Raw genomic sequence first — 25,894 nt, forward strand, 5'->3', positions numbered from 1 at the left:
GACCCACACTGGTTGGGCGTTTATGGCATATCCTGTAGCTGTGCCATAAATGCTCAGATGGAACAACCCCTTTAATTCATCCCTCTAGAGATCTGGCTCAGGATGAACAGGCCTCTGGCAGAACAGAAATGTGGGGATTTCATACAAACATCTGGAAAGTAGAAGTTGAATGGCATCCAGAGTGGCTGGAACAGGTGCTTGAAATGAATAGCGTAGTAACCACATTGTGATGTGAGACGGTGTTTGTACCAACTGGAATCATTTTCTTTTTAACTGTTCTAGCTTGGGCTGCAAAGCATTTAAGGATGAAAAATATATAAAAACCTTTTCTATATAGTTCACCTTGCCTTTATCTGGATTTTTTTTACCTGAAATGTTTCTCTGCATTATAGGTTTTGGGAGAGTGTCTGGGACAAGGCGATGACAACAGAGACATGGATATCATTAATAAAGTTCTTAAGGTAATTGTGGCAGGGGGTGGTCATCTGGGCACTTATATTTAGAATACACACCCAATCTACTAACCGGGATATACCACTATGAATGTTATGGAGGTATACCTACTACCTTGAATTGCCCCCAATACAAAAATACTCCACATAAATTTATCAAAAATAAGCTTTATTAAATACATAGACATAAATATAGCGGCAGTCTATACTCCAAAAGAGGACTTAAAGGGCAGGGTCAGTCACCACAAATCCACATATATCAACAATCAAGTAATTACTGTGCACCCCACACTAACTGTAATCGTATAAGAAAGCTCAAAAGGAGCCAATTGGATAACTTAAACATAGTGATATGGGGATAATGTCATTGCAAAGTATATAACTACATATGTATTACAGACCGACTCTGCAAAGTCCTCTTCCCAATGCCGTTTCACCCTTCACCCAAGGCTTCTTCCGAGGATTTTTTCCCCTCTTTTTTGGAGTATCGACTGCTGCTATATTTATGTCTATGTATTTCTTTGTATTGAATAAAGCTTATTTTTGATAAATCTATGTGGAGGTATTTTTGTATTGGGGGCCATTTATATTTAGAGCCTGGGAGAGGGTCTATGTGGGAGAACGCTAAAGGGGTTGTCTAACCTAGGAGCCAACAATCCCACTCTTCCAGCCTGTGCTCCTTAAAAAAACAAAAAACTACCGTCACCTGTCTATGTCCCTGCCAGACCTATGCTGTTTCCAGCCCCTTTCTGGCTCTCAAGGACCAGAAGTGGCTTGCTCTTGTGACCGCTGTGACCAATCACTGGCCTCAGTGGTCACATGTGCTGACGCAATTTTGAGTGTGATGGAGTATTCCTTCCTAAGTAAATGGGGCACTATCCATGTAAAATTTTAAGAATATCTTGTAGTAAGAAGCCTTGTACTATTTCACCTTGCTAATTTTGTTTATTCAGGCACCGCTGTTCTCTACCATCACTAATGCTCTTTGTTTTTAAATGTACCAAGTGACATGATGTCCCCTGCAATGCCACATGAACACAACAGTCAATTCTTGTCTGCCATAGTGCTGTTTTGCCTATAGGTGACATCACATTACATTGCTCTGTGGCCGTAGTCTTGTAACGGTATGGTTCATGTCACTGCGTACAGCTTAAACAAAGATGGGTGGAGAAGATCAGTGCAGAGGCTTGAAGTGAAATTGTTGTGGGGTCAATATTACAAAGTTTCTTTCTGTCTTAATTCTTAAGACTCTTAAATATATTCACCCTTACATGCAGATAATGCAGGGTTGTTTTGCAGAGGTGCAGTTTTTTCATTGTCCACCAGGTGGCTATGTAAACCAACCATTTGTTTTGTTTAGTTTCTCTTAGGAGTCTGGGCCAAAGATCTGAATGCACGAGAAGATTATGTTAAGCGGAGTGTGCACGGTAAACTTGCAAGTGCCACACAGAAGCAGACGGAGTCCTATTTAAAACCACTGTTCAGAAAATTGCGTAAAAAGGTGAAGACCTCTAACAAATGCACATAACAGCCTGTTTCTTCTCTTTTTAACCCTTTCATTCATAGTACATAATCAGCAGGACTCAGACAATTCCTACATTGTATTCCCAGAACAGCTTTTCACTTTTTAAAGTGTAACTGCCGTTTCATTTTTTTTATACCCTAATGGTATTGTACACCCTGCTGTATAAATGCTTTTGTGCTTTATAATTTAATCTTATTCAGTTTCACCTCATAATAACACCCAGAAATGTGTGTCACTTTCACATTGAGCAGGCCTCTTCTTACAGCGTTCTCATGTGCAGGCCATCTCCCCTCTGATATAAACAAGAGAACTGGGAGGAGGTGCACAGCCCTGAGTGCCTGGGGTTGGCCAGAAAGTGGAGGGCCGAGGGCTGCTTTAGATGCTGCTACAGTTGCAGGAAAAAGTATGTGAACCCTTTGGAATGATATGGATTTCTGCACAAATTGGTCATAAAATGTGATCTGATCTTCATCTAAGTCACAACAATAGACAATCACAGTCTGCTTGAACTAATAACACACACAGAATTAAATGTTACCATGTTTTTATTGAACACACAATGTCAATATTCACAGTGCAGGTGGAAAAAGTATGTGAACCCCTAGACTAATGACATCTCCAAGAGTTAATTGGCGTGAGGTGTCAGCCAACTATAGTCCAATCAATGATGAGATTGGAGGTGTTGGTTACAGCTGCCCTGCCCTATAAAAAACACACTAGTTCTGGGTTTGCTTTTCACAAGAAGCATTGCCTGATGTGAATGATGCCTCGCACAAAAGAGCTCTCAGAAGACCTACAATTAAGAATTGTTGACTTGCATAAAGCTGGAAAGGGTTATAAAAGTATCTCCAAAAGCCTTGCTGTTCATCAGTCCACGGTAAGACAAATTGTCTATAAATGGAGAAAGTTCAGCACTGCCGCTACTCTCTCTAGGAGTGGCCGTCCTGTAAAGATGACTGCAAGAGCACAGCGCAGACTGCTCAATGAGATGAAGAAGAATCCTAGCTAAAGACTTACAAAAGAATCTGGCATATGCTAACATCCCTGTTGGCGAATCTACAATACGTAAAACACTAAACAAGAATGGATTTCATGGGAGGATACCACAGATGAAGCCACTGCTGTCCGAAATAAATATTGCTGCACGTTTACAGTTTGCACAAGAGCACCTGGATGTTCCACAGCAGCACTGGCAAAATATTCTGTGGACAGATGAAACCAAAGTTGAGTTGTTTGGAAGAAACACGCAAAAATTAGCGACTTTTTCACTCCATTATTCTGACTTGAGCTAATGATAAATCTGGCCCCATGTGTGCAGAAAAAGAGGCACAGCACACCACAGTTGGGATGAGGTTTTGATGTTAAAGTATGGTGGTGGGGGTATCATGGTTTGGGGCTGCTTTGCTGCGTCAGGGCCTGGACAGATTGATATCATCGGAGGAAAAATGAATTCCCAAGTTTATCAAGACATTTTGTAGGAGAACTTGAGCTTCAGCTGGTGGACAGATGGTCTTAACAGAAGATGGGTGTTGCAACAGGACAACGACCCAAAGCATAGAAGTAAATCAACAACAGAATGGCTTAAACAGAAGAAAATACGCCTTCTGGAGTGGCCCAGTCAGAGTCCTGACCTCAACCCGATTGAGATGCTGTGGCAGGACCTCAAGAAAGCTATTTCACACCAGATATCCCAAGAATATTGCTGAACTGAAACAGTTCTGTAAAGAGGAATGGTCAAGAATTACTCCTGACCGTTGTGCACGTCTGATCTGCAACTACAGGAAACATTTGGTTGAAGTTATTGCTGCCAAAGGAGGTTCAACCAGTTATTAAATCCAAGGGTTCACATACTTTTTTCCACCTGCACTGTGAATGTTTACATGGTGTGTTCAATAAAAACATGGTAACATTTAATTCCTTGTGTGTTTATTAGTTTAAGCAGACTGTGATTGTCTATTGTTGTGACTTAGATGATCAGATCACATTTTATGACCAATTTGTGCAGAAATTCCAAAGGGTTCACATACTTTTTCTTGCAATTGTATCTCCTGAATGGCAGCAGCTAGAAACTGGTCTTGTTTGAAAGCTGACAAGACCAGAATGACAGCATTAGTCCAAGCCATAGAGGAGAAATCACTGTTAGAAATCGAGTCTAGAATGATCGCGGGTAAAACCTGCTTTTTCTTTTACTTTCACTTTAAGCTGCATTCACTGCTTCCCGATTTCTATCAATGATATCTTCCCCTATACTGAACATATTGCTGTCATTCTAGTATTGTCTGAAAGCTTGGAATGTCAGCTTTCAGACTTTACAAGCCCATATATCTATAGAGATATGAGCAGCCACCCCCACTCCCTGTCAGTGTGAAGTAGAATGATGGAGCAGCTGCAGAGCTGACAGGAGGAGAGTCAAATAGTAAAAAAAATAATAATAATATGGAAATGTGACATTATCATCAGTGTAGTGACCCACATAATAAAATTACATTTACCACACAGTAAACACCGTAAAAAAAAAAAAAAAAAAATACACAAAATAATGTGAAAATTGTAGTTTTTCTTTCCCCCTAAAAATAAAATAATGAAATTTATTTCATACACTATACAGTTGCGTCCATATATATTTGAACAGAGACAACATTTTTCTAATTTTTGTTCTGTACATTACGGATTTTGAACAAAACAATTCAGATGCAGTTGAAGTTCAGACTTTCAGGTTTAATTCAGTGGGTTAAACAAAATGATTGTATAAAAATGTGAGGAACTAACGCATTTTTTAACCGCCTCTGGACCGCCTAACGCAGATGTGCGGTCCGGAGGCGGCAGCCCTGCGCACAGTGACGCATATACGCGTCATCTCGCGAGGGCCGAGATTTCCTGTGAACGCGCACGCTAACAGGAACAGAAGGTAAGCGAGTGAATCTCCAGCCTGCCAGCGGCGATCGCTCGCTGGCAGGCTGGAGATGTGATTTTTTTTAAACCCCTAACAGGTATATTAGACGCTGTTTTGATAACAGCGTCTAATATACCTGCTACCTGGTCCTCTGGTGGTCCCTTTTGTTTGGATCGACCACCAGAGGACACGGGCAGCTCAGTAAAGTCGCACCAAACACCACACTACACTACACCCCCCCCCCCCCCCCCCCCCGGCACTTATGAACCCCTGATCACCCCATATAAACTCCTTGATCACCCCCCTGTCAGGCTCCGTTCAGACGTCCGTATGATTTTTACGGATCCACGGATACATGGATCGGAGCCGCAAAACACATACGGACGTCTGAATGGAGCCTTACAGGGGGGTGATCAATGACAGGCGGGTGATCACCCATATAGATTCCCTGATCACCCCCTGTCAGGCTCCATTCAGACGTCCGTATGATTTTTACGGATCCATGGATCGGATCCGCAAAACACATGCGGACGTCTGAATGGAGCCTTACAGGGGGGTGATCAATGACAGGGGGTGATCAGGGAGTGTATATGGGTGATCACCCCTCTGTCATTGATCACCCCCCTGTAAGGCTCTATTCAGACGTCCGCATGTGTTTTGCGGATCTGATCCATGTATCCATGGATCCGTAAAAATCATACGGACGTCTGAATGGAGCCTTACAGGGGGTGATCAATGACAGGGGGGTGATCACCCATATACACTCCCTGATCACCCCCCTGTCATTGATCACCCCCTTGTAAGGCTCCATTCAGACGTCCGTATGATTTTTACGGATACATGGATCGGATCCGCAAAACACGTGCAGACGTCTGAATAGAGCCTTACAGGGGGGTGATCAATGACAGAGGGGTGATCACCCATATACACTCCCTGATCACCCCCTGTCATTGATCACCCCCCTGTAAGGCCCCATTCAGACGTCCGCATGTTTTTTTGCGGATCCGATCCATGGATCCGTAAAAATCATACGGACGTCTGAATGGAGCCTTACAGGGGGGTGATCACCCATATACACTCCCTTATCACGCCCTGTCATTGATCACCCCCCTGTAAGGCCCCATTCAGACGTCCGCATGTGTTTTGCGGATCCGATCCATGTATCGGATCCGTAAAAATCATACGGACGTCTAAATGGAGACTTACCAGGGGGGTGATCAATGACAGGGGGGTGATCAGGGAGTCTATATGGGTGATCACCCCCCTGTCATTGATCACCCCCCCCCCCCCCCCCCCCCCTGTAAGGCTCCATTCAGACATTTTTTTGGCCCAAGTTAGCGGAAATATATTTTTTTGTTTGTTTGTTTTTTCTTACTAAGTCTCATATTCCACTAACTTGTGTCAAAAAATAAAATCTCACATGCACTCACCATACCCCTCACGGAATCCAAATGCGTAAACATTTTTAGACATTTATATTCCAGACTTCTTCTCACGCTTTAGGGCCCCTAAAAAGCCAGGGCAGTATAAATACCCCACATGTGACCCCATTTCGGAAAGAAGACACCCCAAGGTATTCGCTGAGGGGCATATTGAGTCCATGAAAGATTGAAATTTTTGTCCTAAGTTAGCGGAAAGTGAGACTTTGTGAGAAAAAAACAAAAAAAATCAATTACCGCTAACTTATGCAAAAAAAAAAAATTCTAGGAACTCGCCATGCCCCTCATTGAATACCTTGGGATGTCTTCTTTCCAAAGTGGGGTCACATGTGGGGTATTTATACTGCCCTGGCTTTTTAGGGGCCCGAAAGTGTGAGAAGAAGTCTGGGATCCAAATGTCTAAAAATGCCCTCCTAAAAGGAATTTGGGCACCTTTGCGCATCTAGGCTGCAAAAAAGTGTCACACATCTGGTATCGCCGTACTCAGGAGAAGTTGGGGAATGTGTTTTGGGGTGTCATTTTACATATAACCATGCTGGGTGAGAAAAATATCTTGGTAAAATGCCAACTTTGTATAAAAAAATGGGAAAAGTTGTCTTTTGCCAAGATATTTCTCTCACCCAGCATGGGTATATGTAAAATGACACCCCAAAACACATTCCCCAACATCTCCTGAGTACGGCGATACCAGATGTGTGACACTTTTTTGCAGCCAAGGTGGGCAAAGGGGCACACATTCCAAAGTGCACCTTTCGGATTTCGCAGGCCATTTTTTACACATTTTGATTGCAAGGTACTTCTCACACATTTGGGCCCCTAAATTGCCAGGGCAGTATAACTACACCACAAGTGACCCCATTTTGGAAAGAAGACACCCCAAGGTATTCCGTGAGGGGCACGGCGAGTTCCTAGAATTTTTTTTATTTTTTGTCGCAAGTTAGTGGAATATGAGACTTTGTAAGAAAAAAAAAAATTAAAATCATCATTTTCCGCTAACTTGTGACAAAAAATAAAAAGTTCTATGAACTCACTATGCCCATCAGCGAATACCTTAGGGTGTCTACTTTCCGAAATGGGGTCATTTGTGGGGTTTTTCTACTGTCTGGGCATTGTAGAACCTCAGGAAACATGACAGGTGCTCAGAAAGTCAGAGCTGCTTCAAAAAGCGGAAATTCACATTTTTGTACCATAGTTTGTAAACGCTATAACTTTTACCCAAACCATTTTTTTTTTTTTTGCCCAAACATTTTTTTTTTTTTATCAAAGACATGTAGAACAATAAATTTAGCGAAAAATTTATATATGGATGTCGTTTTTTTTTTTTTTGCAAAATTTTACAGCTGAAAGTGAAAATTTTAATTTTTTTGCAAAAAAATCGTTAAATTTCGATTAATAACAAAAAAAGTAAAAATGTCAGCAGCAATAAAATACCACCAAATGAAAGCTCTATTAGTGAGAAGAAAAGGAGGTAAAATTCATTTGGGTGGTAAGTTGCATGTCCGAGCGATAAACGGTGAAAGGAGTGTAGTGCAGAAGTGTAAAAAGTGGCCTGGTCATGAAGGGGGTTTTAGCTAGCGGGGTTGAAGTGGTTAAACTCAATCTCTTCATGTCGGGCTCAAAAGTAATTGGACAAATTAAATTGTAAATAAAATGTTATATTCTCATACTTGGTTGAAAACCCTTTGTTGGCAATGACTGTCTGAATTCTTGAACTCATGAACATCACCAGACGCTGTGTTTCCTCCTTGTTAATGCTCTGCCAGGCCTTTACTGCAGCGATTTTCAGTTGCTCTTTGTTTGTGGGCCTTTCTGTCTGAAGTTTAGTCTTTAACAAGTGAATTGTATGCTCTATTAGGTTCAGATCAGGTGACTGACTTGGTCATTCAAGAATATTCCACTTCTTTGCTTTAATATACTCCTGGTTTGCTTTGGCTTTAAATCTTGGGTCATTGTTTATCTGTATCTTGAAACGCCGACCAATTAGTTTGGCTGCATTTGGCTAGATTTAAGCACGTAGTATGTCTTTGAAAACCCCAGAATTCATCCGGCTGCTTCTGTCCTGTCACATCATCAAAACACTAGGGACCCAGTGCCACTGGCAGCCATGCAGGCCCAAGCCATCACACTGCCTCCGCCGTGTTTTACAGATGATGTGGTATGCTTTGGATCATGAGCTGTACCATGCCTTCTCCATACTTTTTTTCTTTTCATCATTCTGGTAGAGGTTGTTCTTGGTTGCATCTGTCCAAAGATGTTCTTCCAGAAGTGGGCTGGTTTTTAAAGATGTGTGTGTTGTTCACTTGGTTGGCTGTTGCAAAAGGGGTTTCTCTTCACCATGGTAATTTTCTGCGATCATCCACCACTGTTGTCTTCCGTGGGCGTCCAGGTCTTTTTCCATTGGCTTGTTTCACCTGCATGAAGAGCTCCTTTGACCGCATGTTTACTTCTCAGCAAAATCTTCAAAAACACCACAAATCAACTCCAGGCCTTTTATGTGCTTAATTGAGAATGAAATAATGAAGGAATTGCCCACAACGGCCCATGAAACAGCCTTTAAGTCAATTGTCCAATTACTTTTGGTCCCTTTAAAAACAGGGTGCCATAAGCAAAGGAGCTGAAACTCCTAAACCCTTCATCCAATTTTAATGTGGATACCCTCAAATGAAAGCTAAAAGTCTGGACTTTATGTCTATGTCTATTATATAACTATAACTTGAATATGTTTTAGTAAACGAGTAATAAAAACTAAAAATGTGCCAGTGTCCAAATATATATGGACCTAACTGTATATACCCCAAAATGGTTCCTAAAAGCCCTTTTTAATGTGACTTTTAAGAGGATAAAACAAATGGCAACTGATTTCATCTAATTGCAGGGCTTGTCTCTGGTTAGCTGTATGTGAGAGGATACACACTGCTGTGGGGGAGGTTATCTGCATTCTGATTGGTCTTGTCTGTCTCTGGTTATCTGGATGTGAGATACACACTGCTCTGGGGTAGTGGGGGAAGTTATCTGCATTCGGATTGGTTCTGCTAGTTCATGTGAGGAGAGCAATGGGTTATGGGAAGTGAGGGAAATACAGGACAAATTCATTGTTTCTGGGCAGCTGCCCTGAAATTATAATTTTGGTGTATGCTATCGCCCAATGATTGACCATTTGCTCGCTATTTGGGTGCTACACAGGACAGTTTTCAGAAATGAGTGTGCTCCGATTGATAATCCATGTAAGGCCTCTTTCACACTTGCGTTGTCCGGATCCGGCGTGTACTCCACTTGCTGGAATTACACGCCGGATCCGGAAAAACGCAAGTGAACTGAAAGCATTTGAAGACGGATCTGTCTTCAAAATGCGTTCAGTGTTACTATGGCAGCCAGGATGCTATTAAAGTCCTGGTTGCCATAGTAGTAGTGGGGAGCTGGGGAGCAGTATACTTACAGTCCGTGCGGCTCCCAGGGCGCTCCAGAACAACGTCAGAGCGCCCCGTGCGCATGGATGACGTGCCATGCGATCACGTCATCCAGGCGCGTGGGGCGCCCTGACGTCACTCTGAAGCGCCCCGGGAGCCGCACGGACTGTAAGTATACTGCTCCCCCGCTCCCCGCTACACTTTACCATGGCTGCCAGGACTTTAGCATCCCGGCAGCCATGGTAACCATTCAGAAAAAGCTAAATGTCGGATCCGGCAATGCGCCGAAACAACATTTAACTTAAGTCCGGATTCGGATCAATGCCCTGTTAATGGGCATTCATTCCGGATCCGGCCTTGCGGCAAGTGTTCAGGATTTTTGGCCGGAGCAAAAAGCGCAGCATGCTGCGGTATTTTCTCCGGCCAAAAAACGTTCCGGTCCTGAACTGAAGACATCCTGATGCATCCTGAACGGATTTCTCTCCATTCAGAATGCATTAGGATAAAACTGATCAGGATTCTTCCGGCATAGAGCCCCGACGACGGAAATCTATGCCGGAAGAAAAGAACGCAAGTGTGAAAGAGCCCTAAGGGTGGTTTCACACATGTGTTTTTCTGTACTGTTGCATTATTTTTGGTGCAGTTTTGTGCAGATCTGAAATGTAAGACGTGTGTTGTGGTGTTTTTTTTTTTCTTTCTGACTTCTTTTCAAAAACATGTGTGGTAGCTCTTGGCATTTTTTCTGTTGTTTCCACATCACCCTCTCTATAGGGGAAAAATTACCATGAAGAAAACGCTGTTGGTAAGGCACACTGTTTGCAAAAAAAAACAACAAAAAAATGCAAATGGACAGAAATACTGCTTGGGGCTCATGCACACAACTGTATGTATTTTGCGGTCCGCCAAAAATACGGATGACATCCGCGTGCATTCTGTATTTTGCGGAATGGAACAGCTGGCCCCTAATAAAACCGTACTATCCTTGTCCGTACTGCAGACAATAATAGGACATGCTCTATTTTTGGGCCATATGGAAACGGAATGCACACAGAGTAACTTCCGTTTTTTTTGTTGACCCATTAAAATGAATGGTTATGCATATGATCCAAAAAAATAATAAAAAAACGGAACGGACATGGAAATAAAATACGTTTGTGTGCATAAGCCCTTATTGCTGCCATTTTGACATTCCCAAAAAAAGCCTATAAAAATTTGTGTCTTTAAAAAAATAAAAATCCTGAAAGATCAAAACCGCCACCCATATAGGAATCCTAAAGGGGCCTTTACTTTTCAGTGAATCCTAGGAAGATCTATACGAAGATGTATGCGCAGTACACTTCTTTTTTCTGCATGACTTACTGTAATATAATTGACTATTATTTGAAGGGAGTAAATAATTACTGCATCAGGTAGATGGAATAATTGATACTCCTATCATAGCATATTATATTGCAAACGTACCAGTCATTTTTGAATATAACAGTAGTTTTTCAGCTAGACTTAATATTAAATGAGAAAAATATTAGATCATGGAGAAAAAGACTATATGCGTTTTGATAAAGATACATAAGCCTACTTGTAATGTCAAGGTGGCGTCTATTGATTGGGTCCCTACTCTCATTTGGCACAAATGGCATGAGGATTTACTATCCATATCTATTTCTCCAAAGTCTAGTATTAAAAAGGGATTAAATGCATAACCAAAGCATATGGCTTTTATACTAGAAGTAACTGCCAGTGATAGGAAGCCAAAGAACAGAAGATGGTATAATAGCAGACTTGGCAGCTTCCTTTTGACATGAAAAGTAGCTCTATTTTCCATATTCATATGTCATTTATAGGAAAAGGCCAACTAATAATATGAAACCTAGATTGTCAAATCTATGCAAAAAAAAACTAAATGTATGACCGGAGGGCTGAGATCCTCTTTAAATAGGGTCTACTTTGAGCGTGTCAAACCGCTCATATCACGATTTAGCACCAGTCACCGCCGGGCCCTTGCATGTGCACTGCTCTGCCCACTATGGGCGGAGGCACTGATGTTAAGTGCACGGGCCTGGCGGTGAGATCTAAACCAGGGGAGGAGGGCGGGCTAAATCCAAGTCAGATTTGCATTTCTTTATAAAGTGTTTCTTTTCCATTTGTGGACATGTGAAAGACACAATACGGGTACTATTTTTATGTTGGGTAACTGCTAAATGGTGATATGAGCGGTCTAAAACACTCAGAGTAGCTGACAGACTCCCTTTAAAGGCAGGCAGTGCAATAATGCAAACAATTTTTGCCATTTAGGCGTTTGCCATTCAAAAGCTATCGCAGCTGAGCAATCTGCAGGTACGGTAAGTGTCAGCGTAGGGTGAGTGAGCAGATTGATATATAGTTTGTGGATAAAGATTCTGTATAACTGGTCCTAATATACATATAGAGTATACGTCCAGAGAAGGAAGCCCGTCACGGAGCAGTTCCACCCCTTGGACACCTAAGATCAGAATGAGCAGGGATTTAATTGAATCAGTGACAAGTTATACTGAACTCCACTCATCTATGTATCAGTCTGCTCCGCTCCTTCTGACTGGCCTCACAGCTAATATAGAAAAGACTAGTTTGAGTGTGCATTTTTATTTTGTGTTAGGGCTCTTTCACACCTGCGTTATAGTCTTCCGGCATAGAGTTCCGTCGTCGGGGCTCTATGCCGGAAGAATACTGATCAGGATTTTCCTAATGCATTCTGAATGGACAGTCCGTCCTTCAGGATGTCTTCCGTTCCGGAACGGAACGTTTTTTGGCCGCAGCAAATAGCGCAGCATGCTGCGCAGCATGCTGCGCTTTTTGCTCCGGCCAAAAATCCGGAACACTTGCCGCAAGGCCGGATCCGGAATGAATGCCCATTGAAAGGCATTGATCCGGATCCGGCCTTAAGCTAAACGTCGTTTCGGCGCATTGCCGGATGCGACGTTTAGCTTTTTCTCAATGGTTACCATGGCTGCCGGGACGCTAAAGTCCTGGCAGCCATGGTAAACTGTAGTGGGGAGCGGGGAGCAGCATACTTACCATCCGTGCGGCTCCCGGGGCGCTCCACAGTGACGTCAGGGCGCCCCAGGCGCATGGATGACATGATCGCATGGATCACATGATCCATGCGCATGGGGCGCTCTGACGTCACTCTGGAGCGCCCCGGGAGCCGCGCGGACTGTAAGTATGCTGCTCCCCCGCTCCCCACTACTACTATGGCAACCAGGACTTTAATAGCGTCCTGGGTGCCATAGTAACACTGAAAGCATTTTGAAGACGGATCCGTCTTCAAATGCTTTCAGTACACTTGTGTTTTTCCGGATCCGGCGTGTAATTCCGGCAAGTGGAGTACACGCCGGATCCGGACAACGCAAGTGTGAAAGAGGCCTTAGTTGTCCTGACACCAAGCCAAAATTATTTACAGGCTGGAATGTGTTCACTGCCGCTCCGTTCTTGCTGCGTCCAGTCTACTGTGGACTGGAAGTGTGATCTACTGCGCCACTGCAGCCATTCACTGTCCCTGAACGACAAATGACCACTGAGCCTCTCTCCTGGACAAGTCACTGCTGGGGCCCGTTAAATACTGCAGCAGTGCACATGACGACACCCTTCTGGACCACAGTGGACCAGAAGCAGTGGGAATGGGACCCTCAGCGGTGGAACAGAGTGGCAGTGAATAGGCGAGCTAGTTTCTTTATTTTAAACACATTCCAGCCCTTAAAGGGAACCTGTCACCGGGATTTTGTGTATAGAGCTGAGGACATGGGTTGCTAGATGGCCGCTAGCACATCCGTAATACCCAGTCCCCATAGCCCTGTGTGCTTTTATTGTGTAAAAAAAAAACGATTTGATACATATGCAAATTAACCTGAGATGAGTCCTGTCCCTGACTCATCTCACGTACAGGACTCATCTCAGGTTAATTTGCATATGTATGAAATCGTTTTTTTTACACAATAAAAGCACACAGAGCTATGGGGACTGGGTATTGCGGATGTGCTAGCGGCCATCTAGCAACCCATGTCCTCAGCTCTATACACAAAATCCAGGTGACAGGTTCCCTTTAATTTCATTTTAATGATTTTGCACACTAGATACTGCTATGTAGGGCCTTAGGATGACTGTGGTTTCCAATTTTAGGATGTGTTACTTAGGGTTCAGAATGAAAGGCATTGTAAGAAGGAATGACTATGAGGGACTTTCCTCCAGGAAGCAGCATTTTGCCTCGTCAGCAGCTGTTGACTATTGCTTTTTTTTCTCCTTCAGCTTGTAAAACAAATGTGGGCAGATAGAAACATGTTAGCTGCTTACAGACCAACATATTCTACTTTCCCACAGTATAATAGAATAATGACAGACCGTCTAGTGCTGAGCTCTTATCCACTGTCAAATCTGTCACTTTGCTCATGGCCTCTTACACTGTACTGTCACTTCACTTTCTCAATTGTCGTGAACTGTCCTTGATGCTTTTGCACGTTTTTGTCAATCCAGAACCTTCCTGCCGACATTAAAGAGTCAATCACGGATATTATCAAATTTATGCTGCAAAGAGAATATGTGAAGGTAAGTAAATCAGAATTCATATACAAACCTTGTGCCACCTTTTATTTTCCTTTTTTAATCGAGTACTTTGGTTTGTCACATTAGGATACAGAAACTGTGTCGGACTGCGGTGCCTAGGGCCCACCAGTAAAATTTATTTTAGCGGCCCACCATACGCATACATTTAAATATAATAAATAATCTAACAAGTTTTATTTATTTTTATGAACATAGGCTGATTGAGGTGCTGTACATTAAATATATGTATGTAGTGCGGTAAGTCTACTGTGTTATGTGCAACTTGTGCAGGGGGTGGGAGACTAGGGGCCGACCGGGGGAATTCACCTGTGCCCCCTTGGGCCAGTCTGAGCCTGTACAGAAAGAAGAAATAAAGAACCTCTAGCAAGGGGAGTAATATACAGATATTGTAGTATTAACAAAGAAAAACTGTAGTAAGCAGTATAACTTTCCAAAAGCCACTGCAATAAGCCCCATCTTTCAGAAACCCCTATTAAACACAGGGCCTCTTTCAGACACAGGGAAATGTTTAAGAGAACACTTAAAGGGAACCTGTCAACGGGATTTTGGGTATAGAGCTGAGGACATGGGTTGCTAGATGGCCGCTAGCACATCCGCAATATCCAGTCCCCATAGCTCTGTGTGCTTTTATTGTGTAAAAAAACCCGATTTGATACATATGCAAATTAACCTAAGATGAGTCAGAGCTTGAAAATATGACTCTTATCTGGTCACACAAGTAAGATATGACTCTTATGTTAATTTGCATAAAAGGCGGAAAGTACAAAAATGCATAATACTTATTGAATTCGTCTGCAAATGAAATTAAAAGTGTAATTTATATGTTTAGGGTAACACAATGAACATTTAGAAACACTCAGTGAGGGTAGCATAGTAGAGGTGACATGTTCCCTTTAAACATTTATGACGTATAACAGCAATCATACCATTGCAGAGCATAACCCTCCGCCAAATATTCCTCCTCCAAATCCTTCAGGTCACTCCAGCAAAAACCCCACCCCCCTCGCAATCACTGGATCCTCAGAGACACCAAGGTTTTGCGGACCACACAACCGACAATCTCCTAGGAAATGCCTTTGCACTTGCGGACAAGAATAGGATGTGTTCTATTTTTTTGCGGAACAGAAGTGCGGATCCGAAAATAAGAATGCGGACAGCATATTCCGGCCCCATTGAAAATGAATGGGCCCGCGCCTGTTCTGCAAAATTGCGGAACGGATGCGGACCCATTTTGCAGACGTGTGAATGGACCCTATACCAGCTGTTTGTTGGCTTAGTTTGAGACAGAATTTATTCCAGAATTGTGGCTTAATTTTGGTGTAAAATGTAAATTTCCCCCCTTCTCCTGTTACAATTTGTACCACTTTTTATAGAGATTCTAGTCACAGACACATTAGTAAATTAGCCAACATGTAACATCTGGGTGCGGCGGGGTGTTTTTGCACTAAAAAAGACACTGTTGGTTGCAGTGTGTATGTAGCCTCAGTGGTATACAAAGGTATGTACTCTGCAAGAGCTTATCTGAAGCCTAGCTTTTGTGGCTGAGGGGTCATGTAGCAATTGTTAGAAGGAAATGCCAAGAACAACAAGGTGCTTGGGAAGTATTGTAAGAAGGCCGCACTAATCTGCAGCTTTTGTAGTAATGTTATTTTTGGAGCAGAAGAAAGCTTGTTTGTGTTTCTGCTTTCAAACCAAGTTTGGATTGGGAATCATTTGAGAATCTAAAGCCTTGACCAAACGTTTTGAGACTAACACAAATTTTGGTGGTCACATAGTGTTTTTGGATCTTTTTGTCCAATGTTTTTTTAACTTGTATTGACAAATCCATCAAATTTAGGCAAAGGCTCAATTTCCAGTGTTGACCCTTCTTTTTCAAGACTTCAGCATTTCGCCCTGGCATGCTGGATATCAGCTTCTGGTAGAAAAATCACAGAAAATAATGCACTATCTATGCCATTTACATTCTGCTGTCCTGAATGTAGATGCCCAACGGCATAGGTAGGTTTAGCGTAGGACCTGACTGACTGAGACCACCTTGCCGTAGGCGGGCACAGATGTGTTTTGATCAAAATATATTGGCTGAGAGTCTCAGATGGTATTATATCAGTGAGGGCTTAGTCAATATATAATGTTTGCGTCTATTGTGTTAGTGCATTATATTCAGTGATTTTTCTTTTAGAAGTGTGCATACGCATATTCATTTATCACATTGTACAGGATGTTTCTGTGATTTTTGACTATATCAGCTTCCGGGCCAAATCCTGATGATAGTAGCCTATTCTTGCCTAATCAGTGCTTGGAATTTATCACAATTAATGTGTTTTTGTTTGTCCACACGCTTTTTAAGGGCTGACCACAGGTTCTCAATGGGATTGAGGCCATGGATCCAAAATATTAATGTTTTGTTTACTGTTACTGAGCCATTTAGTTATCACTTGTGACATGGTGCTCCATCATGCTGGAAAAAGCATTGTTTATCACCATATTCCTCCTAGATCGTTGTGAGGCTGCTCTTGGAGGAGGTTTTGATACTATTATTTATGTTCCCAACAGTCTGAAGGAGCTTTATCAGATAAAATAACTTTTTACCTCAGTCCTCTGCAGTCCATTCCCTGTACTTCCTGTAGAATGTTTTTCTGTCCTTCATGTTTTTTCCTGGCACGAAGTGCCTTTGCTGCTCTTCTTGATGGCCTGGTGTCACCCAAAAGCCTTCACCTCACTGTGAATGCAGATGCACTAACATGCCTGCTGCTGTTCCTAAGTAAGCTCTCCACTGGTGTTGACCGGATCCTATAGCTGAATCCACTTTAGGAGATAGTCACTGACACTTAATGGACTTTCTTGGGTGCCCAGGAGCCTTCTCATAGCAATTGAGCCTCTATCCTTGAAGTTCTTGATGCACCTAAATCAACCATTTATTGGATCAATCTTACAAGCAGCAATGTACTTGCCTGTAAAGCCCTTTTGATGCAAATCAATGATGACTGCACATGTTTCCATGGAGGTAACTGGTTAACAGAAGAAGACAATGATTTTAAGCACCCCCACCCCTTTTAAAGTAACCAGTCTGCTCTATTAATAATTCAGCATGACAGAGCGATATCACCTACCTTGTCAAAGTTAACACTTTCTCCTGAACTAATGATAAGATCACTGAACTAATGCTAGCAGTTCACTTTGTGGCGGGACTGAAAAACTGTGGAAATAGGGTTTTTGTAATTAAGTAAATTTTCGTGGCACGGAATTACTTTGCAACTTATTGCAACTTTTCTGGTCATCTAATGCAAATTGCTACCATAAAAACTGAAGCAGCAAACTTTGTGAAAACCAAAATTTGTGTTGTCTCAAACCTTTTGGCCATGACTGTAATTGTATATGTTTATGATACTTTTACTAGGGATGCTCAGGTTAGCAATTTATTTTTCCAGGCCAATGATCATTATCTCCAGATGGCAATTGGGAATGCCCCATGGCCCATTGGTGTGACTATGGTTGGTATTCATGCCCGTACAGGCCGTGAAAAGATTTTCTCCAAGCATGTGGCACATGTGCTGAATGATGAAACACAGAGGAAATACATACAGGTAAGAAACATCTCTTTGACAAAATTGGACTTATAAAATCGTTTTATGTGTGTTGTTATATATGATGAATATATATAATAATTGGTTAAAGGGCTTCTGTCACCCCAGTAAACCTTATTTTTTTTTTTTTTTTTTGCTTACTTATAATCCCTACACTGCGATTTATGGCTACATGATCAAATTAATCATTTTGGTCCTGTAGATTTAGTTTAAAACAAGCTTTTAAAATATGCTAATTACCTTGCTACCAGCAAGCAGGGCGGCTACTTGCTGGTAGCAGCCGTATCCTCCGATCGTAAAGACGCCCCCTCCACATTGTGATTGACAGGGCCAGGGAACGGGATCGTTCTCCGCTGGCCCCGCCTGTTTGCATTTAAAATCTTGCGCCTGCGCCGTGGCCATACCTGTCTTCAATTGGCGCAGGCGCACTGAGAGGCGGCCGCTCGCTCGGCCGCTCTATCCTCAATGCGCTTGCGCCGATGACGTCACATCTACACCCGGCGCAGGCGCATTGAGGATGGAGCGGCCGCCTCTCAGTGCGCCTGCGCCAATTGAAGACAGGTACGGCCGCGGCGCAGGCGCAAGATTTTAAATGCAAACAGGCAGGGCCAGCAGAGAACGATCCCGTTCCCTGGCCCTGTCAATCACACAGCGGAGGGGGCGTCTTTACGATCGGAGGATGCGGCTGCTACCAGCAAGTAGCCGCCCTGCTTGCTGGTAGCAAGGTAATTAGCATATTTTAAAAGCTTGTTTTAAACTAAATCTACAGGACCAAAATGATTAATTTGATCATGTAGCCATAAATCGCAGTGTAGGGATTATAAGTAAGCAAAAAAAAAAAAAAAGGTTTAGTGGGGTGACAGAAGCCCTTTAAGGGCTCATTCAGACGGCCGTATGTTTTGTGCCATTCATTTTAATGGTACCACAAAAGATGCGGACAGCACACCTAGTCATGCGGAGAACTTGCTTTTATAGCTATACTTAGTATTTGCCACTCCAGTCAATTGGCATTACTGGCGACCTCTAATGGTAGTTTCTAATCCTTATGATATCTGGGATTGTGGCGTGTTACATGGTCGAAAATGACACTTCTTTCCAATAATACATGATGTCTATTTTCTTTTCTTTTCCATTTAGGGGTTGAAGAGACTAATGACCGTTTGTCAGAAACATTTTTCAACGGACCCGTCAAAGTGTGTAGAATACAATGCATTGTGAATGTGTCTATGAAGCTTGTATTCACAACTACAGTTATCACCTATTTTTTCTATTGGAAAGATTTGTTAAATTATTAAAATTATTATACATTTTAATGAAAGAAAATGGACTTTTATGAATGGTAAAATGTCTTTAATTTTAAATGTGTTTTCCGATGGTGGTGGGGTAAATAGTACTTTTGTGTGTTATAAAGAAGCTTCCAAGTCAGGCCCTCTTAAATATTACCTAGATATGGACCCGAGTAACAGAATTTGCACCTACAATACACGAGGGTGCTGCTTCAACTTCTCTCTTCTGTAAAGTACACATAGGCAAGCTACTCGTAACTCTTGTGGTTGTATGAGGGCCAGTGGTTCGTACATTACGTTCCTGTCCCTTTCCTTTGCTGCTAATGGAGGAAAATTTAGACTGAACTCTTCAGGTGGGAAATTTCACTTGAATCTAGTTAGAAGTTGGTATATGTACTCACTTGGGAAAGGGGGAAGTTGTTGCATAATCTCCTCAGGATCCAATTCCACAGATCTTCATATAAACAGTAAGTTATCTTCTGTAACTCAAGAATCTTACTGTCATTAAATTTTTTTTTCTTTTTAAGAAAAATCATGATTTTGCTGTCAAAGTAAACCAACAGATAGTTGGCATAGAGGTAGACAAATGTGTCTATCCCTGCAGTAGCCTGAGCCACTGTGATAAATCAGTTGAGGGTCTAGATGCCATCTATGAGTTTAGTAAATCTGCCCCAATATATGTATTTTTGGATGAAGCTGAATATTCTTTTTAAGATATGGTTTAATATAAGCTCTAAAGTGTACTTGTTAACTTTCATTTTACTAAAACCTAAACTACATGTAATAAAAAGCATATTTGTAATCTACTTTTAAAATTTTCCTAGTAAAATAGGCACTTGACGTTCAGATGCTTATTGCGCTTTGCAGTCTGTACACTAGGGATGGAGAGAACTTTTTTTTTTTTTTTACAAATTTTATTACAATTCCGATATGGATTCCGTTACCACGGACCATAATGGAATCCTATGACGGAATGCATAACTAAATGCCTTTAAGAGGCATTCTGTCGTGATAGAAGTCTATGGGCCACATAATGTATCCATCTGGTTTCCGTTATGCAGGAGTCCTGTCCTGCATATCGTAAACCAGACGGATCCATTATGCAGCCCATAGACTTCTATTATGACGGAATGCCTCTTAAAGGCATTCAGTTATGGCCTGTGGTAACGGAATTGTAATAAAACTCGAACTTGTGAAACACAAGTTTGCGCAGTCCTACTATACACCACTGTGTACTGGAGTATAGATTTGTCCACTGAGTGCTGTACAGGCCTAAGCACGTCACCCTCCTGCCTGTACCAGTGCTGCCCCACTAAAGCCTGGCATAGATGTTCTATGTCAGGCTTTAGTGGGGCAGCACTGGTACAGGCAGGAGGGCGATGTCTTATGTGAGCTCCTGCCCTGCACATTGGCACAGGCTATTACCGGAAAGGAGCGAGCATAAGACATCGCTCTCCTACTTGTAGCCTGTTCTGCTAAAGCCTGACATAGCACATGTATGCCGGGCTTTAGGAAAGCCGCGCTTGTACAGGCAGAGGACCGTTGCGCCAGCCTATACAGCGCTCAGTGCGGCCCCAGGGAAATCCGTACTCCAGTACACAGCGGACTAGAAAACAAAAACAAAAGAAACTGGAGTATATTATAAATCTGCATTTTCTCTCAAGTACTTTAGGTTTTAATAAAGCGAAGGTAAAAGTTTAGGTACACTTTGCTACTATGTCATTTTTTTTTTTACCTTACTTGTACCCATCCCTAATTATACAACATTTTCTTCTAGGAAGTATACCTTTTTATACTGTTTGTGGATTTTGGCCAGATTGGAAAATCCTCAGAGTGTAAGGTACTAGGTTCCTGTATATCATCTATAAGAAAGCATTTGTAAAAAGATTACACTTTTGAAATGCTTTGTACAGTTCAGTCTGCTCAACTGCTATGGTTGCAGTATCTAATATTCTACTGTTAGATACTCCAGATGTTCACATACTTTTCAGGCAGATTATAAATCTACATTTTAATAACAATCACTTGTCAACCTTGCTGGGACATTGAAACAACACAGGCCCATGTTTTATAGATGAATAATCTTCTGGATTAATCAGCTTTGTGCGTTTTTTTTTTTTTTTTTTTTTTGCTTTTCTTTGTGGCACAGGCAGTAAGATAAACTCCACTATAATGTACAGTGGAATGTCTATCCCCATATTAATTCACAGGAGGACATTATGGGTTTGTAGAAACTTAAAGGGAAGGGAAAGGGACCTGTTTCTCACGGCATCTGTATGTAATTGTTTGCAGCTGCTCAATGCGAGATCCAGCACTTCTCCCAGGAGAGAAGCACGAGGAACTGTTATGGTAACTGGATTTCATCACAGACTGTATCCCTCTAGTGTAGCCACTTGGCTATACCACTGCCTGGACCTTTAAGTGAACTGATGAATGTATAAGCTTATAATTAGTTTATCTGCTACAAGACGTTTCTGGCCTCCATATATTGTTTTGTAAAGTCTTATCACATTTTTAAGTTGAAAGAACGGATAGAACAGACATGTCAGTTTAACACATTCATTTAATTTATAAAAGTAAAGCATACTGAGCTGATTTAGTTGTTATCAAAGATTAGTCTAACTTAAATAGTAGAGGAAGGGGTTATATTTAATGTGATAATTTGAATAGAAGCATCACTTTTACATGGTAAGCTTTGCTAACAGAAAAAAAAACTATATTTATTTATTTTTTAAATCAACCATAATTTTGTGTAATATATATCATATCATTCTGGCCACTAGAGGTCAGGCCAGCAAGAAATGGAGTCTAAACTAAGCCAGTGATTCTCCCTTTCAGTCTGCTGTAAATAATGGACAATGTCTAATTACGCAGACACAGAGCTGAAAACCATCCACCTTGTGGTTAATGCCCATTAGGTTATATTAACAGGTGACTCACAAAGTGACAAACATTCAGGTATCGCTGACTAACAATTTAACATGACATGCATGAAATAAAAAATGTATTTTTTTTAAAAGGCTTTTTTCAGGTGTTGGTTGTTATGATTGTTTGGGATACCTTAATTCTACAGACCAGTTGGGATCCCTTGAGTCAGACCCCCACCTTCACTCACTGCCTTTTTTTTTTTTTTTGTGGGGCTATGGAACGGATATACGAATGCGGATAGTACATGGTGTGCTCTCCGATTTTTTTTTTTTGTAGATCCATTAAAGTGAATGGGTCCACATCCTATCCGCAAAAAAAAACATAACTGACACAGAAACAAAATACGTTTGTGTGCATGAGGCCTTATCCAAATTTTCAGATGTCGCAAATGAAATGCAGTACATTGAAAAACTGGCAAATTAAGGCTCTTTCAGAATGTGTAGGAGCCTGTTGGCGATATGTGATGCAAAGATTTCCTGATGTATACCTGTGATGGAAGCCACGTCACCCATAGGGTCCCATTGGAGACAAGCATACTGAAAGGCATTATTCACATGTCAGTGTTTTAGTCAGTGATTTTGAGCAAGAACTAGGTGCGGCTCTAAACACAGACTTGGCGCAGATCTTTCCCTTATACCTTATGTCTGTGGCGGCACCAATCCTGCGTTTGGCTCACAATCACTGATGTAAATCACTGAGGTGTGAATGAGACTTCATATTTTTATTTTTTGCTGTGGTACTGCATATAGGTAAGCACCGTCTCCCTTGCTTTCTTATACAGTTTACAAAAGGGTATGTAGACCCATTCCACCCCATTGAAGACTAAAAGGACACTTATGACCTTCATTAAAGTACCACATGGATACTTTTAATATATATGGCAGGATAAAACACTGTGTGTACAGAGCATAACATCGTTTTTTTTTTTTTTTTTTTATCCATTAACAGACCATAAACCAGAGAAAACTATTCCAGAGAACTGAAGAGAATCCTTCCTAGTTGCATGTGACTTGCTATTATCACCATGTACTTTTTATTTATTTTTTTGCTAAAGTGTAGGGCAAGTGATAAGTAACAATTTTGCAATAGACTTTATTTAGCCAAAACGTTTATTTTTGGTAGAAAACTGGGGCTGAAATGGCCCTTAACGTTCAAAAAAGCGTTGCTAAGGGCCATCCGTCTCCAACTAGAAAAGACGGGCTGTGCAGCCAGATGCTGTGCTTCTGCCTCCCGTGCTTCCCTGGGAGACAGAAGGCTGGGCACAGGAGTCTTAGGAGTTAAAATTACATTTATATTCCCCATTTCTAATGCTCCGTTACATTCACTGACCTGCAATCCCTGTGATGATAATTCATGAAGCAGCTGCACTGTGTGCAGTGAGCCGGCGGTCTGAAATAGACCAACTTTTAATATTTCAAAACAAATCCCCCTTTTTCACTCATGCGATCACCACTGTGTTTTATTTAACAACTCAAACAAAACCAAAATTTAACGAAACCCAGTCCGGATCTTCGAGATCACCTAATTGGATAATCGTAACGCCCACCTTAAGAAAACTGCTTAACACACCCTCACTAGTTCCAGTATACTACTATAAGCCACTGAGAAAGGAGCAGTAATAGGCTCCGAAACGCGTTTGGTAAAAGGAACTCGAGGGTTATACAAGTCAAAATTATTTGAAATATTGTTTTTCCACAAGACCAAAGAGCTAAACGCTAAAAGCCAATCGCAATCCGACACTCCAAACGTGAACTTCTGCCCTGAAATTAAGGACTAATCACAACCACCGCCAGGAGTGACGTGTTGCCCCGCCTTGTCACGCCACGACAAACACAACTGACCACATGGGACGCCTCGTAGCTCCTTGCAGGGCAAAGAAACAGATCGAACTAATGGAACCGCACACAGTGGAGCGGTAAAGTACCAAAAATGCAACATTCTAACCGATTCAAAGCAGAACTAACTGTACTATTTTTACATTTATTTTTACTCTATAACTTTTTATTGCAGCTTTTATATGACTACCATAAGACTGCTATACGAATTCTACTACCAGGCCAACCACCTTTAGGAAACATTCGAAGCATACTACCTCAAAAAGCCAAAGTGTGTGTGTGTATGTGTATATATATATATATATATATATATATATGTGTATATATTTTATTATTACTGAAGTTCAGTTATACTCAGCACTTAATTGATACTCATTCAAGATTTGTCACTACATGTATCCGGCATAAGTCTATGTACTCAGCACTATATTAAGCACTAGACACTTTATTCAGCGTATACACGCCAAATCTGGCACTGTATGTATTCAGCTTAAGTTTACCTTCTCTATATCTATGTACTCAGCCTATCTATGTACCCAGCACTAAATTGAGCACTTGCCACTATGTATTTGATGTATTCAGCGAAGGTGAATATGACATATAATTGCAACTAAACACTATATTCCCATACATCCCAGCCAAATATCCGTCCTAAAACAGTCATCCAACACATAAAGAAGACTCCCCACACCAACATTTTCTACCAATTTTTAATAGTAATAAAATAGTGTATTTTTATATATATCACCGTCTCTGTATTCATTCCGTCCAGCAACATATGAGAGTGTGCCTTTTATACCTATCTACTTACATTTAACGGCTTTTGGGTGTGCCGATGATAGAGCACCTCATTCCATAATACTAGACTGGTGAGCCACTGCATAAAAATATCTATTTGACAAGTCATTACACACCCAACAGTTTAAGCTCCCAATTTAGTAAACATGGACATTTGGAGCTGCATGGAAGACAAATGTAGAAAAATAGAACTCTATACATTTGATGAACAAACTACCAATGACCCGTCAACTAGTACCACATTCTCTAGTTATTTAAATGTGTTTGTATATGATAAATTGCTACACAAGAAACTGAAGCATAAGTGGGAGATTAAAACTCTAACAATATTTAGAAAGAGGATATACACCTAAGGGCTTAACCTAACAAAAGATCCAGCACAAGATCTATATAGTAAAGAGTTTAAGGAAGAATGGGATACTTTTTTGAAAACCCAATCATGCACACTGGTACAACTAATAATTAAAAGATGTACACAAATGTTAGAAGAAATTATAACCCAAATTGAAAAACTAAAATAAACATTAGATAAAGCTCCAAAAGATGATGTATACATGAAATGGCAAGATAGAATCTGTAAAGGACTAGACTTATTAGAACAGGAAATAATCTATAAAAAGATGGGAAAAAATAAAATATAACAAACAAAACGAACACACCATACATCAATCAGAATTGAGAGATAATACTATAGAGAATCCCCCACAGAAAGGAAGAAACCTCAAGAAAGAAAAAGAAAGGGAACAAGAAGACAAAAAAGAGAATCGAAACCCAAATAACTCACCCCCACGATACAACATCACAACCACAAACCGATATGAAACACACTATCTTCCGCCCATTTTTTAGACCAAACTCCCCCACATCACAAAATGAGACAAAAAAAAAACACGCCCACGAACACGAACTTTGGGGAAAAGACACAATCAAGATTACATACCCACCCTCGAATACTATCTGAGACAAAGACACAACACATATGTGGAACATACAAGGGATCGCCCATCAAGATATCAACAACAAAAATCCACATACGAGAGACATCACCAAATAAATTATCCACCACAACAAACTTGGATTCCACCCAAACCATACTCCCACCAAAGAAGAGAAAGATACGAAGAGGAGGTCAAAGAAAACCACCTAGTCAGACA

General features: G+C 41.3%; 1 protein-coding gene across 2 annotated transcripts in view; it reads left to right on the forward strand.

Annotated features, from left to right (window-relative positions):
• The window catches only part of PRPF18 (pre-mRNA processing factor 18), a 51,489-nt gene extending 32,278 nt beyond the window's left edge, over nt 1–19,211 (forward strand). For both annotated transcript variants that reach the window (XM_044276757.1, XM_044276758.1), the window contains 5 exons: nt 393–461; nt 1,813–1,953; nt 14,220–14,291; nt 17,738–17,893; nt 19,031–19,211. In XM_044276757.1, coding sequence (XP_044132692.1) covers nt 393–461; nt 1,813–1,953; nt 14,220–14,291; nt 17,738–17,893; nt 19,031–19,111 — 519 coding nt within the window. In that variant the 3' untranslated portion in view covers nt 19,112–19,211. The remainder of the gene's footprint in view (nt 1–392; nt 462–1,812; nt 1,954–14,219; nt 14,292–17,737; nt 17,894–19,030) is intronic.
• Nucleotides 19,212–25,894: the final 6,683 nt, after the last annotated feature.

This window comes from Bufo gargarizans, chromosome 2 (assembly GCF_014858855.1).
Source record: "Bufo gargarizans isolate SCDJY-AF-19 chromosome 2, ASM1485885v1, whole genome shotgun sequence".
NCBI classification, from domain to species: domain Eukaryota; kingdom Metazoa; phylum Chordata; class Amphibia; order Anura; family Bufonidae; genus Bufo; species Bufo gargarizans.